This window comes from Dipodomys merriami, unplaced genomic scaffold (genome assembly GCF_024711535.1).
Source record: "Dipodomys merriami isolate MVZ:Mamm:240054 unplaced genomic scaffold, mDipMer1.0.p SCAF_663, whole genome shotgun sequence".
Classification (NCBI taxonomy): Eukaryota; Metazoa; Chordata; class Mammalia; order Rodentia; family Heteromyidae; genus Dipodomys; species Dipodomys merriami.
The window spans coordinates 292,499-306,771 of record NW_027206250.1 but is presented as its reverse complement, the minus strand read 5'-3'; the positions used below and the strand labels follow the sequence as shown (position 1 = coordinate 306,771).

The 14,273-nt window shown below is 58.2% G+C and overlaps 2 protein-coding genes across 3 annotated transcripts; both read right to left on the bottom strand.

The window, feature by feature from the left end:
- Positions 1 to 1,284: 1,284 nt before the first annotated feature.
- LOC138815725 (arylsulfatase L-like) lies at positions 1,285 to 7,727 on the bottom strand. The gene is made up of 8 exons (XM_070005110.1): positions 7,665 to 7,727; positions 7,458 to 7,551; positions 6,666 to 7,092; positions 5,349 to 5,485; positions 4,456 to 4,590; positions 4,205 to 4,367; positions 3,255 to 3,376; positions 1,285 to 2,606 (listed from the first exon to the last, which is right to left on the bottom strand). Exons 1-8 carry the CDS (start codon positions 7,725 to 7,727, stop codon positions 2,260 to 2,262), a joined length of 1,488 nt encoding a protein of 495 aa, XP_069861211.1. The 3' UTR covers positions 1,285 to 2,259.
- Positions 7,465 to 14,014, bottom strand: LOC138815726 (uncharacterized). 2 transcript variants are annotated; one of them, XR_011368436.1, is made up of 5 exons: positions 13,036 to 14,014; positions 10,028 to 11,057; positions 8,580 to 8,701; positions 7,785 to 7,941; positions 7,465 to 7,551 (listed from the first exon to the last, which is right to left on the bottom strand). XR_011368436.1 is itself a non-coding variant. In XM_070005112.1 (4 exons), the coding sequence occupies exons 1-4, from the start codon at positions 13,121 to 13,123 to the stop codon at positions 8,257 to 8,259; spliced, it is 1,290 nt and encodes a 429-aa protein (XP_069861213.1). In that variant the 5' UTR covers positions 13,124 to 14,014; the 3' UTR covers positions 8,159 to 8,256. The 2 variants fall into 2 exon arrangements, 1 of the variants encoding a protein (XP_069861213.1); XM_070005112.1 differs by lacking the exons at positions 7,465 to 7,551; positions 7,785 to 7,941 and adding an exon at positions 8,159 to 8,306.
- Between the last annotated feature and the right edge of the window lie 259 nt (positions 14,015 to 14,273).

Sequence of the window (14,273 nt, the reverse complement as noted above, 5' to 3'; positions counted from 1 at the left end):
AGACAAACAGGCCCTGTGGTCTTTCAACAGCCAGGGGGCGGGGCCTGGAGGTGACAGACAGCCCCTATGGCCTTCCAACAGCCAGGGGCAGGACCTGGAAGAGACAGACAGCCCCTGTGGCCTTCCAACAGCCAGGAGGCGGGACCTGGAAGTGAAGGACAGCCCCTACGCCCATACATTCACTAGTGGGCGGGACCTCTGGGTGATGGGCATAAACAGAGTCCACAGAACTAGCCACGAAGGGGCGTGGCTTCACACAGATCGAGTCTCCAGCTATTGGCTTGGCAGGGGGTGGGGCCCAGAGATGATGGACAGCACGCCCTGCCTTTTAACCTCACCCAAGGAAGAGGCCGAACTGGACCCGCAGCTTCCCTGGGTGGGAGACAGGCGTGTCAGCCAATCAGAGCAGGGGGTGCGGCTGGAGGAGTCCCCGGGGAAGCCAATGGGGCCCTCCCTCCAGAGAAGACCTGGATATCATGCAGGTGCAATGCATCCTAGGCCTAGGGAGACACAGACCTCCGACATGACTTATCCTACTGCAATAAGGAGTTATAGGCCCACCTGGGTCAATCCCTGGAGAGGTCATTGGGGTCCCCTGGGACAGGCACAGAAGGGGAAGAGTTTGCAGGCCTGGTCATCCACCCATCCACCCACCCAACCACCCCCCCCAGAGTGGTCCAACATCCAGGTACCCCACATCTCCAATCCCGCTGGGCCAATCTGAATCCGAGTTCACGTAGTTAGGAGGACTGTGGTGTGAGGTCCAATCAGCAGCGAGTTGGATTTGTGGGGGGGCTAAGGGGCGTGTCTTACAGCTGGACCAATGACAAGGGAATTAGGAAAGTGAGGGAGGGCTTTCATGGAATAAGCCAATCAGGTGTGAATCTAGGTGGTGGGACGTCCTGGAGGAGGGCGGGACCAAGCTTGTATCCTAGCAACCCACTGGAAATGGCCTGAAATGGAAGGCAGGACTAGTTCTATACCCTAGCAACCACCAGAAATGATCTGAAATGGAAGGTGGGACTAGTCCTATACCCTAGCAACGACTGGAAGTGACCTGAAATGGAAGGTGGGTCTAGTCCTATACCCTAGCAATGACTGGAAGTGGCCTGAAATGGAAGGTGGGACTAGTCCTATACCCTAGCAACGACTGGAAGTGGCCTGAAATGGAAGGCGGGACCAGTCCTATACCATAGCAATGACCGGAAATGGCCTCAAATGGAAGGCAGGACCAGCCCTGTATGCTAGCAACAACTGGAAATGACCTGAAATGGAAGGCAGGACCAGTGCCCGGCCTCTGACCCCCGTGACCGCTGACCCTGCCGTGCGGTACGGTGCTCACGAGGTTTTATTGTGTGGGAAGCTAGAGGAGAGAGGCCCGGATGTGACAGGGCTCCGGATGGGAGGCTGGGGAAAGGCCCTGGATGGGAGGCCCGAGGTGGAGGTCCAGGATGAGAGGCTCAGGATGTGAGAGTCCCAGGATATGTGAAGCCCTGGGTCTGAGAATCCCATGATGTGAGACTCTCTGAATGTGAAAATCCCCGGATGTGGGAATCCCCAGATGTAGGAGTTCCCAGATGTAAGAGTCCCCACATGTGAGAGTCTCTGGATGTAAAAGTCCCCGGATGTGACAATCCCGGGATGTAGGAATCTCTAGATGTGGGAATCCCTGGATGTGAGAATCCCTGGCTGTGGGAATCCCCGGATGTGAGAATCCCTGGATCTGAGAATTCCCGGATGTGAAAATCCAAAAATGTGAGAATCCCCGGATGTGAGAGTCTCTGGATGTGAGATTTCCCCAGATGTGGGAATTCCCTGGTCTGAGCATCCCTGGAAGTGGGAATCCCCGGATATGAGAATTCCCGGATGTGGAAATCTCTGGATGTGAGAATCTCCGGATGTGAGAATCACCGTATGTGAGAGTCTGTATGTGGGAATCCCCGGATGTGAGAGTCTCTGGATGTGAGACTCTCCGGGTGTAAAAGTCCCCGGATGTAGGATTCCCCGGATGTGTGAATACATCCCCGGGAATCCCCGGATGTGAGTTCCCAGAAGTGAGAATCCCCGGATGTGAGAATCCCCAGATGTAGGAATCCCTGGATGTGGAGAGTCTGTATGTGGGAATCCCCGGATGTGGGAATCTCTGTATTTGAGTATACCCGGATGTTTAATACTCGGATGTGAGTCCCCGGATGTGAGAGGCGCAGGCCAGGATCTGCCGTAGCCCCGGGCAGTTGGGGGTTGGGGGTCGGGTCGGGGTCAGAGGTCGGGGATCAGGTGGTCGCAGGCACAGAGCGGTCCGGGCACGCAGCAGGGCTGCAGGCGCGGGCTCCAGGTGTTGTGTGCAGGGGCGAGGGGCGGGGCCGCGCGGGGGCGGCACGTGCGCAGCATCCGGGCCACTGCAGCCTCCACGCGCCTGCGCGTCGCCATCGGGCCCCGCAGCGGGCGGGTCTCCCCCGGGTCCGCCGTCAGGTCAAAGAGCAGTGGCCGCCGGTGGCGGGTCATGCACCGCCTGGAGCAGGCGCAGGCAGGGAAACCGAGGCAGGCGCCCGAGCCCGGCGGGTCGAAGCACGGAGTGGCGAAGTGCAGCTTCCACACCGTGCAGCCTGCGGGGGGTGGGGAGAAAGGAGTAACATCCGGGGCCTCACATCCGGGGATTCCCATCCGGGAATTCACATCCAGGACATCACATCCGGGGATTCACATCAGGGCATTCACACGCAAGACCTTACATCCGGGATTCCCATCCAGGACCTCACATCTGGGTATTCACATCCGGGGATTCCCATCTAGGACCTCACATCCAGGGATTCACATCCAGGCCCTCACATCCGGGGATTCACATGCGGTACTTCACATCCGGGGATTCACATGCGGGGCCTCACATCCGGGACCTCACAGCCAGGGATTCCCATCTGGGACCTCACATCCGGGGCCTCACATCTGGGGATTCCCATCCGAGGCCTCACATCCGGGATCTCACATCCGGGGCCTCACATCCAGGGATTCTCATCCACTACCTCACATCTGGAGTCTCACATCCGGGAATTCCCATTGGGGACTTCACATCCGGGACCTTACATCCGGGGATTCCCATCTCATGCCTTCCATCCAGGTCCTCACATCCCGGGATTCCCACATCCAAGGATTCCCACATCCAGGTCTCCCACCCCAGGCCTTGCATCCGGGTCCCTGCGTGCTCGCATGCAGCCCCCTCCCCCGCCCTGGGGCCCCGCGGAGTTTGAGGCACTCACTTGGGCGGTTGAACCAGCGCACGGCGTGCAGCCGGGCCTCGCAGTAGTGCAGCAGGAAGTTGTGGCCTGCGGCCTGCGCCGTCCTCAGCAGCACGGGCATCAGGTCCCGGCCGTCCACCTCCCTGCGGGACCCGGATGTGCAGGCTTCTGAGCGCTCAGAGACTCGGATGTGCAGGCCAGAGCCCCCAGAGACCCGGATGTCAAGGCTTGAGTCTGTAGAGACCCGGATGTGCAGGCTTCTGAGTGCTCAGAGGCCCGGATGTGCAGGCCAGAGATCCCAGAGACCCAGATGTCCAGGTTTCTGAGCCCTCAGAGACCCGGATGTGCAGGTCTAAGACCCAGGCCTCTGGTCTTAGAGACCTGGATGTGTAGGCCTGAGGCCTCAGAGAGCCGAATATCCAAGCTTCTGAGCGCTCAGAGACCCGGATGTCCATGCTTCTGAGCCCCCAGAGACCCGGATGTGCAGGCCTGAGATCCCAGAGACGCGGATGTGCAGGCTTCTGAGCCTTCAGAGACCCAGATGTGCAGTCCTGAGCCCTCAGAGACCCAGATGTCCAGGACTGAGACCTGGGCCTAGGTACTCAGAGACCTGGATGTGCAGCCCTGATGCCTTAGAGACCCCGATATGAAGGCCTGAGTCCTCAGAGACCCAGATGTCCAGGCTTCTGAGTGTTCAGAGGCCCGGATTTGCAGGCCTGAGCCCTTAGTTACCCGGATGTAAAGGCTTCTGAGCCCCCAGAGACCCGGATGTCAAGGCCTGAGCCCCGGGTCTTGGGTCTTAGAGACCCGGATGTGCAGGTCTGAGCCCTCAGAGACCCGGATGTGTAGGCTTCTGAGCCCCCAGAGACCCGGATGTGCAGGCCTCAGCCTCCCCCCCTCGGGATCCCTGAGGCCCCGGATGACCCCCCTTCCCCCCCACCCCGTGGGGACCCAGGCCGGCGAACGACTACCTGTCCGCCGGAACCCAGCCCCCGGCCAGGCGCACCACGGTAGGGAACAGGTCCATGAGGCTGGTGGGCTCAGGCACCAGGCGCCCTGCAGGCAGCGTCCCGGGCCAGCACGCCAGCCCGGGAACCCGGATGCCACCCTCCCAGCCACCCATGCCTTTGCCACCTGCAAGGGGGGAGCGAAGGGCAAAGGTCAATGGCGGGGTCGGGCCGCGTGGGAGACCCCGCCCATTCTGCCTCAGTTTCCCCCTCGCCTCGGTGCACGCCGTTGGAACCCCCGAGGCGGGCGCCCCCAGCCCGGGCCTCCAGCGAGGCACCGTGATCCGACGTGAAGTAGACAAGGGTGCGGCGCCCCAGCCCTGCGCCGTCCAGCGCCACCAGCAGTCGCCCTGTGGGGGGGGCAATGGATCCGTGCCTCAGTTTACCCCCAGCGTCCACCGTGCCTAGGTTTACCCCCAACATGCACCATGCCTCAGTTTACCCAACATGCATCGTGACTCAGTTTACAAATTTCCATCGTGCTTCAGTTTATCCCCAATGCCCAGTGACTCAGTTTACCCAACAGGCACCGTGCCTCAGTTTACCCCCAATGCTCACCGGGCCTCAGTTTACCCCATCCCAGTGCCTCAGTTTACTCAACCCACTCACCTCATCCCCGTGCCTCAGTTTACCCAACATGCACCATGCCTCAGTTTACACAACATGCCCAGTGCCTCAGTTTACCCAACATGCACCATGCCTCAGTTTACCCAACATGCCCAGTGACTCAGTTTACCCAAATACACCGTGCCTCAGTTTACCCCAATACCCAGTGACATCAGTTCACCCTGAACATGCACCGTGCTTCAGTTTACCCAACATGCACCGTGCCTCAGTTTACCCAAGTGCACCATGCCTCAGTTTACCCCCAACATGCCCAGTGACTCAGTTTATCCAAGTGCACCGTGCCTCCGTTTACCCCAACCCATTGACCCCGTTCCCATGCCTCAGTTTCCCCCATCCCGCTCACCCCATCTCCGTGCCTCAGTTTCCCCCAACCCACTCACCCCACCCCCGTGCCTCAGTTTCCCCATCCCGCTCACCCCACCCCCGTGCCTCAGTTTCCCCCATCCCACGCACCGTGCCTCAGTTCCCCCCCTGCACTCACCCACCATCCAGTCAAGCTCCTCCACGTTGTCGCCGTAGGCGCCGTGCGAGCTGCAGCCCCAGAAGGCGGGTGAGGTGACCAGCGGGACGTGGACGTGGAGGAAGGAGACGAGGAGGAGGAAGGGGCGGGCCTGGTGCCTGCGGACCCACGTCAGACCCCGCCCCCATCATCAATAACCTCACCAATAACTGACCTGATCAGATATTGCCAATAATCGATCAGATGATTGATAATCGATCCTGATCTGATCGAAAATACCAATAATCGATCGTGATGTGATCGATAATGCCAATAATCGATCATGATCTGATCGATAATACCAATAATCAATAGTGATCTGATTGAAAATACCAATAATCGATCGTGATCTGATCAGTTATTACCAATAATCGAACAGATCTGATCAGTTATTACCAATAATCAAACATCATCTGATCGATATGACCAATAATAGAACATGAGCTGATCAGATATTACTAATAATCGAACAGGATCTGATCAATAATACCAATATTCGATCGTGATGTGATCGATAATACCAATAATCGAACATCATCTGATCGATAATACCAATAATTGAACATGAGCTGATCAGTTATTACCAATAATCGAACATCATCTGAACAGTTATTACCAATAATTGATCATGATCTGATCAATACTACCAATGATTGATCGTGGTCTGATCTGAGGTCTACCAGATGTCTCTACAGATCTACTAGATGGAACATCCAAGGACCTGAGGTCTACCAGATGTCTATAGAGATCTACTGGATGTAACATCCTGGGACTTGACTCTACCAGATGTCTCTGCAGATCTACTGATGGAACATCCGGGAACCTGAGGTCTACCAGATGTCTATAGAGATGTACTAGATATAACATTCAGGGATTTGAGGACTACCAGATGTCTATAGAGATCCATTGATGGAACATCCGGGGATTTGAGGTTGACAGTTGACTATAGAGATCTACTGGATATACATCTGGGCACCTGAGGTCTACCAGTTGACTATAGAGATCTAGTAGATGTACATCAGGGGATCTGAGGTCTACCAGATGTCTATAGAGATCTATTGATGGAACATCCAGGGATTTGAGATTGACCAGTTGACTACAGAGATCTACTGGATGTACATCCGGGGATCTGAGGTCTACCAGATGCCTATAGAGATCTCCTAGTGGAACATTCAGGATTTGAGGTTGACAGTTGACTATAGAGATCTACTGGATGTACATCTGGGGATCTAAGGTCTACCAGTTGACTATAGAGAACTAGTAGATGGCATCTGTCCCCCTCCCCGACCCCAGGCTGACCTGTGGATGAAGGCCTCAGCCTCCCGCAAGAACAGCCCCGTGCTGGCCTCGAACCTCAGAGGCTGCTGGACGACCTGGTGATCCCTCATCAGGAAGCAGTCGGCGTGGACGATGAAGACACCTAGGAGGCGGGAGGTGCAGGCCAGGAGCAAGGCCCCACATCCGGGGCCCAGCACCCTGGGCACCCAGCGCAGGCCCAGCAGGCCCGTGAGCTTCCAAGCGGCCAGGCAGAGCAGGGAAAGCAGCAGCAGCTGCGCCCCCAGGTCCAGGGGCCCTTGCAGACGCGCTCGCTTCTCCGAGGGCTCCGCTTGCAGGCAGTCCCCCATCAGGGTGAAGGGGACCCCGAAGAAGGAGTCGAACCTATGGTTCAGGGGGTGGTGGCAGTGGTGAGTGGGGGACTCACAGTTGAGGCCCAGGTGCCATTTGCCTGGAGGGGAAGAGATGGATGGATGAGTGAATGGATGGGTGGATGGGTGGATGGATGGGTGGATGGGTGGATGGATGGTTGGATGGATGGGTGGGTGGATGGATGGGTGGATGGATGGATGGATGGATGGATGGATGGATGGATGGATGGGTGGGTGGATGGATGGATGGATGACTAGGTGGATGGGTGGATGGATGGATGGATGAGTGGATGGATGGATGGATGGGTGGATGGGTGGATGGATGGATGGATGGAGGGGTGGATGGATGGATGGATGGGTGGATGGATGGATGGATGGATGGATGGATGGATGGATGGGGGATGGGTGGATAGATGGATGGGTGGATGGATGACTTCTCTCTTACCTATGAGGCCGGTGGCATATCCCTGCTGCTGCAGGATCTTGGCGAAGGTGATCTCGGAAGTGGGCAGCCCGCCAGACACGGCCGCCCACCATGCCTTCCAAGAGAGAGGAGAAGGACCCTAGGTCAGTGATGATGGCGTCCTGGGTAAGGAGGGGGCATCTAGCACCTTCAGGGGGAAGGCCTGCTGTGTCTGGGATACCCTGGGACCTGCCCACCCGGGGTGGAAAGGACCCCAGCCCTGGGAGCCCGCGGGGGAAACCAATATGGCATCACTTCCGGTTTCCTGGTGGTTCAGGGGGGAAGTCCCAGAGTCTCAGGGATTTGAACCTGAGATCCTCGGAGAAGTCCTCCCCTCCCTCTGGTTGACCTCAGTGCCCTAGATGTTGGGCCTCAGTTCCCCGGATGTTGGACCTCAGGTCCCCGGATGTTGGATGTTAGTATCCCGGATGTTGGCCCTCATCCCCGGATGATGGAGTTCAGTGCCCTGTATGGTGGATATCAGGACCCCAGATGTCGGACTTCAGTTACCCGGATGTTGTAGCTCAGTTCCCTGGATGTTGGATCTTACTACCCCGTATATTGGAGCTCAGATTCGGGTATGTTGGCCCTCAGATCCCCAGATGTTGGAGCTCAGTTCCCCGGATGTTGGGGCTCAGGTTCCCGGATGTTGGATCTTAGTATCCCAGATGGTGGATGTCAGATCCTCGGATGTTGGAGTTCAATTCCCAGAATGTTAGGCCTCAGATCCCCGGATGTTGGATCTTAGTACAATGGATGTTAGAGATAAGGTCCCCGGATGTTAGAGTTCAGTGCCCTGGATGTTGGTGCTCAGATCCCCGGATGTTGGATCTTAGTAACCCGGATGTTAGAGATGAAGTCCCTGGATGTTAGAGCTCAGTACCCCGATGTTGGTGCTCAGTTCCCCGGATGTTGGGCTTTAGATCCCCGGATGTTGGGTCTCAGATCCCCAGATGTTGGATATCAGGTCCACGGATGTTGGATCTTAGTACCCTGGATGTTGGCTCTCAGATCCCCGGATGTCCCGCCCCCGCCTCCCCCCCGCACCGCCTCCCCCCCACCGCTCCCTCCGTTCCCCGGATGTCCCACCCCCCCCATACTGACCCAGGCGCACAGGGTAGCGTCCCGTCAGGAAGGCTGCGTGGCTTGGGCTGCAGACGGACGCTGCTGCCAGGTGCTGGGTCAGCCGCACGCCATCGCGGGCCAGGCCGTCCAGGTGCGGGATGCTGTGTGGGGAGAAGCAAACTGAGTCACAGCCAAGAACATACGGGGACCTGGGGTCTAACATCCGGGGATCTAATGCCCAACATCCCAGGAGCTAAACTCCAACATCCGGGGCCCTGAGATCCCACATCCGGGGATCTAAGATCCAACATCCGGGGACCTGAGATCCCACATCCGGGGTACTAAGATCCAACATCTGGGGACCTGAGGTCCAACATCTGGGGACCTGGCATCCAACATCTGGGAACCTGAGGGCCAACATCTGGAGATCTAAGATCCAACATCTGGGACCCTGAGATCCCACATCCAGGGTACTAAGATCTATCTGTGGACTGGGCTCCTACATCCGGGGAGCTAAGGCCCAACATCCGGGTATCTGATCTCAAACATCCGGGGACCTGACATCCAACATACGAGGTACTAAGATCCAACATCCAGGGAATTGAATTCCAACATCCGGGGACCTAACATCCAACATCCAGGGATCTGAGGTCCAACATCCGGGGGCCTGATCTCCAACATCTGGGGTACTAACATGTAACATCCGGGAACCTGATTTCCCACATCTGGGGTATACTAAGATTTAACATCCGAGGACCTGATCTCCAACATCCGGGGCACTAACATCCCACATCCGGGGATCTGATCTTCAACATCCAGGGAACTGAGATCCAACATCCTGGGAATTGAACTCCAACATCCGGAGACCTAACATCCAACATCCGGGGACGTGAGGTCCACTAGATGTCTATACAGTTCTCCTGGTGGAACATCTGGGGAACTGAGCTCTAACATCCGGGATACTAACATGTCACATCCGGGGACCTGATATCCAACATCCGGGGACCTGATCTTCAACATCCGAGCACCTGACATCTAACATCCGGGGTACTAACATCTAACATCCAGGGACCTGATCTCCAACATTCGGAGCACTAACATCTAACATCCGAGAACCTGATTTCCCACATCTGGGGCATTAAGATCTAACATCCTTGGACCTGTCCTCCAACATCCAGGGCACTAACATCCCACATCCGGGGACCTGAGCTCCAACATTCGGGGCACTAACCTCCAACATCTGGGGACCTGAGCTCCTACATCCGGGGCACTTAAGTCCAATATCTGAGGACATGATCTCCCACATCCGGGGTACTAAGATTTAACATCCCGGGACATGATATCCAACATCCGGGGCACTAACATCCAACATCTGGGGAACTGAGTTACTAGATGTCTATACAGTTCTCCTGGTGGAACATCCAGGGATCTGAGCTCCCACATCCGGGTAACTAAGGCCCCACATCCGGGCCTCCCCCTCTGCTCACCGCAGGCTGCGGTTCCCGAAGCTGTCCAGGTCGCCCAGGCCCAGGTCATCGGCCAAGAGCAGCAGGAAGTTGGGGCGCGAGGGGGTGGGGCCTGCGCAGGGGCCAGGGGGGAGGAGGAGGAGGAGGAGGAAGGCGAGGGGTGGGGCTGTGCAGCCGCTGTGCGACCTGAGGAGGAGAGAGAGGAGGAGGAGCGGTGGATGGGTGGATGGATGGGTGGATGGATGGATGGATAGGTGGATGGGTGGATGGATGGATGGATAGGTGGATGGGTGGATGGATGGATGGATGGGTGAATGGATGGGTGGATGGATGGATGGTTGGATGGATGAGTGGATGGGGGAATGGGTGGATGGATGGATGGGTGGATGGATGGATGGATGGGTGGATGGATGGGTGGATGGGTGGATGTATGTATGTATGTATGTATGGATGGATGGATGGATGGATAGGTGGATGGGTGGATGGATGGATGGGTGGATGGATGGATGCACAGTGGATGGATGGATGGGTGGATGGATGGATGGGTGGGTGGATGGGTGGATGGATGGGTGGTTGGGTGTATGGATGGATGGGTGGATGGATGGGTGGGTGGATGGATGAATGGTTGGATGGGTGGATGGATGGATGGGTGGGTGGATGGATGAATGGTTGGATGGGTGGATGGATGGATGGGTGGGTGGATGGATGGATGAATAGGTGGATGGATGAATAGGTGGATGGGTGGATGGATAGATGGGTGGATGAATAGGTGGATGGGTGGATGAATAGGTGGGTGGGTGGATGGATGGATGGGGATATGGATTGATGGATGGATGGATGGATGGATGGATGAATGGATGGGTGGGTGAGTGGATGGATGGTTGGGTGGATGGATGGATGGATGGGTGGATGGATGGATGGGTGGATGGATGGATGGGTGAATGGGAAGAGGGATGGAAGGACTCCCCCTCCCTCCAGGCCCTCTCCTGACCAACTTGGCGTCCAGGATCCCGTCCTTCCCATGATGCTCCCCGTTTCCTGGAAGAGAATGCTGGAAGCAGGAAGTGGGGAAGAGCTGAGTAACATCCGGCCACCCCAGGGCCAGGCTGCTGTTGCCCCCACCAGTACATCAGCCCCTCACCTCGTCTTTCCAGGCCTGTGGCGGGGCCCTGCAACCCCCACCCCGGGGCATGGTGGGACATCTGGGGGGGGGGCTTCATAGAACAATCGAAGCCCTCCCACCCCGGGTCCCCACACCTCTCCCCGTGTTCCCCAGAGGACGAACTCACATCCACAGTTCTCTGCCATCAGCGCCTGGGCCTGCTGCTCTCCCTGCCAGCCAGGAAGCTCGCAGGGCTAAAATGTCCAAGTCACTCCAGCAGCCAGAACTCCACAACAACCCTCCAAAATAAAAGTCCCCTTGTTCCTTGGAAAGCACAACATTCCCCCCCTCCAAAATAAAAGTCCCCTTTGTTCCTTAGAAAGGAACAGGATGTGGTGCTGAAGGGGAAGGCGGGGAAGGAAGGGAAAAGCCCGGAGTTGCTGGGCTGGGCGCCAAGAAATTGCCAGGCCTGGCAGAGGCAGGAGGAAGGGGAGGCGGGAAACCTCGAGAACTACATGGAAGGCTGCAATAATAGTCAGGACCGTCAGGGAGGGTGGCCTGTGCCCAGAGGGCGTGGCCTGCGCTCAGTAGGCCGTGGCCAGAGCTCAGGAGGGCGTGGCCTGGGCTGGGGAGGAAGTGAGGGACTCAGGAGGGCTTGGCCTGTGCTGGGAATGTAGTGAGGGTCTCAGGGGGCCTGGCCTGCGCTCAGGAGGGCGTGGCCTGTGCTGGGGAGAAAATGAGGGTCTCAGGAGGGCGTGGCCTGTGCTCAGGAGGGCGTGGCCTGTGCTGGGGAGGAAGTGAGGGACTCAGGAGGGCGTGGCCTGTGCTGGAGCTAAACTGAGGGTCTCAGGAGGGCGTGGCCTGCAATGAGGCAGAAGTGAGGGTCTCAGGAGGGTGTGGCCTGCAATGAGGCGGAAGTGAGGGACCTATGTGGGCGTGGCCTGCGCTGGGCGGAAGTGAGGGTCTCAGGAGGGCGTGGCCTGTGCTGGGAAGGAAGTGAGGGTCTCAGGAGGGCATGGCCTGTGCTGGGAATGTATGAGGGCCCCAGGAGGGCGTGGCCTGTGCTAGGAGCGGAAATGAGAGTGTGGCCTGTGCTGGGCAGAAATGAGGGGTCTCAGGAGGGTGTGGCCTGTGCTGGGGCAGAAGTGAGGGTTTCAGGAGGGCATGGCCTGCGCTGGGGCGGAAGTGAGGAAGAATTCCATCCAGAAGCAGCACGGCTGCTTTATTGCCTCCGAGTCTGGGAAAGGACCCCAACGGCCCAAAGCACAGCTGGAGCCCGGAGCCAAGGTGTGGAGCGCCTGCTCCGCCCACATCTGGGTTCCACCTCTCACATCTGGGTCTCAACCCCTCACATGTGGGTCCCAACCCTCACATCCGGGTCCAAACCCCTCACATCCAGGTCCTGGCGCCTGCCAGTGGGCCTGGAGATAAGTGACATCCTGGTACTCGCCTCCACGTCTGGGTTCCCGGACCTGGAGATCACTAACATCCGGGTACCCACCCCATATCTGGGTTCACGGACCTGGAGGTCCCTAACATCTGGGTACTCACCCCACATCCACGTTCATGGACCTGGAGGTCCCTAACATCTGGGTACTCACCCCACATCCAGGTTCATGGACCTGGAGGTCCCTAACATCCGGGTACCCAGCTCACATCCGGGTTCACGGACCTGGAGGTCCCTAACATCCGGGTAGTTCCCATTCCACATCTCGTTCCTGGACCATCAGTGGATGTGGTGGGACCTGACATCCGGAATCCCCACACCACATCCGGGTCCTAGACCCTGTCAGTAGAAGGAGAGGAGCGTGACATCTGGGACTCCACACGCCACAGCCAGGCCCATGGATGTGATATCCGGGTCCCGTCCAGCATATATCCGGGTCCCTGCCACAGTCCACACCCGGGTTAATGGACGTGGACTTACATAACATCCGGGTTCCCCACGCAACATCCGGGTCCTGGCCCCTGAGTGGACCTACAGATAGGTTACATCCGGGTCCCCCAGTCCACATACGGGTCCTGGCTCCTCAGTGGAACTGGAGATAGGTGACATCCGGGTCTTCCCGTCCACATCCGGGTCCTGGCCCCTCAGTGGACCTGGAGATAAGTGACATCCGGGTCCCTGATGCCACCTTCAGGTGAGTGGACATGGAGGAGGGTGACATCCGGGTCCCCCAGTCCACATCCGGGTCCTGGCCCTTCAGTGGACCTGGAGATAAGTGACATCTGGGTTCCCCAGGCCACATCTGGGTCAGTGGACGCAAACGAGGGTGACATCCGGGTCCCTCCCAGTCCACATCCGTGTACTGGCCCCTCAGTGGACATGAAGGAAGGTGACATCCGGGTCCCTCCTAGTCCACATCCGGGTCCTGACCCATCAGTGCATCTGGAGGAAAGTGACATCCGGTTCCTCCATGCCACATCCGGGTCAGTGGACATGGAAGAAAGTGACATCCGGGTCCCTTCTAGTCCACATCCGGGTCCTGGCCCCTCAGTGGACCCAGAGATAGGTGACATCCGGGTCTTTCCCAGTCCACATCTGGGTCCCTCCCAGTCCACATCCGGGTCCTAGCCTCTCCATGGCCTCTGGTCGGACCGCAGCTTCTGTACAGCGCGCGCAGGTTCGGAACCCCACATCCAGACATCTTCCGGCTGGGGCCCAGGAGTCTTGCTGGAGCTGGACATCTGGGTCTCACGCGCTTTCCTGGCAACCGAACCCAGCGGCCTAAAGGCAGGAATGAAGCCCCACATCCGGGTCTTCTCGGTCTGTTGCCCGGCAACCGAACGCAGATGCCTAGACGCTGCGGTGGAGCCCAACGTCCTGGTATCTTCACTTGGTTGCCCGGCAACCGAACGCCGCGGCCTAGCGGCGGGAATGAAGCCCCACATCCGGGTCTCCTCAGTCCGTTGCCCTGCCATGGCACCCAGCAGCCTAGTGGCGGGAATGAAGCTGAACATCCGGGTCTCCAGCGCGCGGGGGGCGTGTCCGGGTGGCGCCCCGGGGTGGGAGTGGCAGACGTAGGCGCCGCGGTCGCGCTCCGAGGCGGCGCGCACCTCCAGGCTGCCGTCGGCGCCCAGCGTGAAGCGGCCTCGCCTCTGCGGTCCACGCAGCACCAGCCCGCCGGGCAGGCGCCAGGACACCGGAAGCGTGGAGGTGGGGCA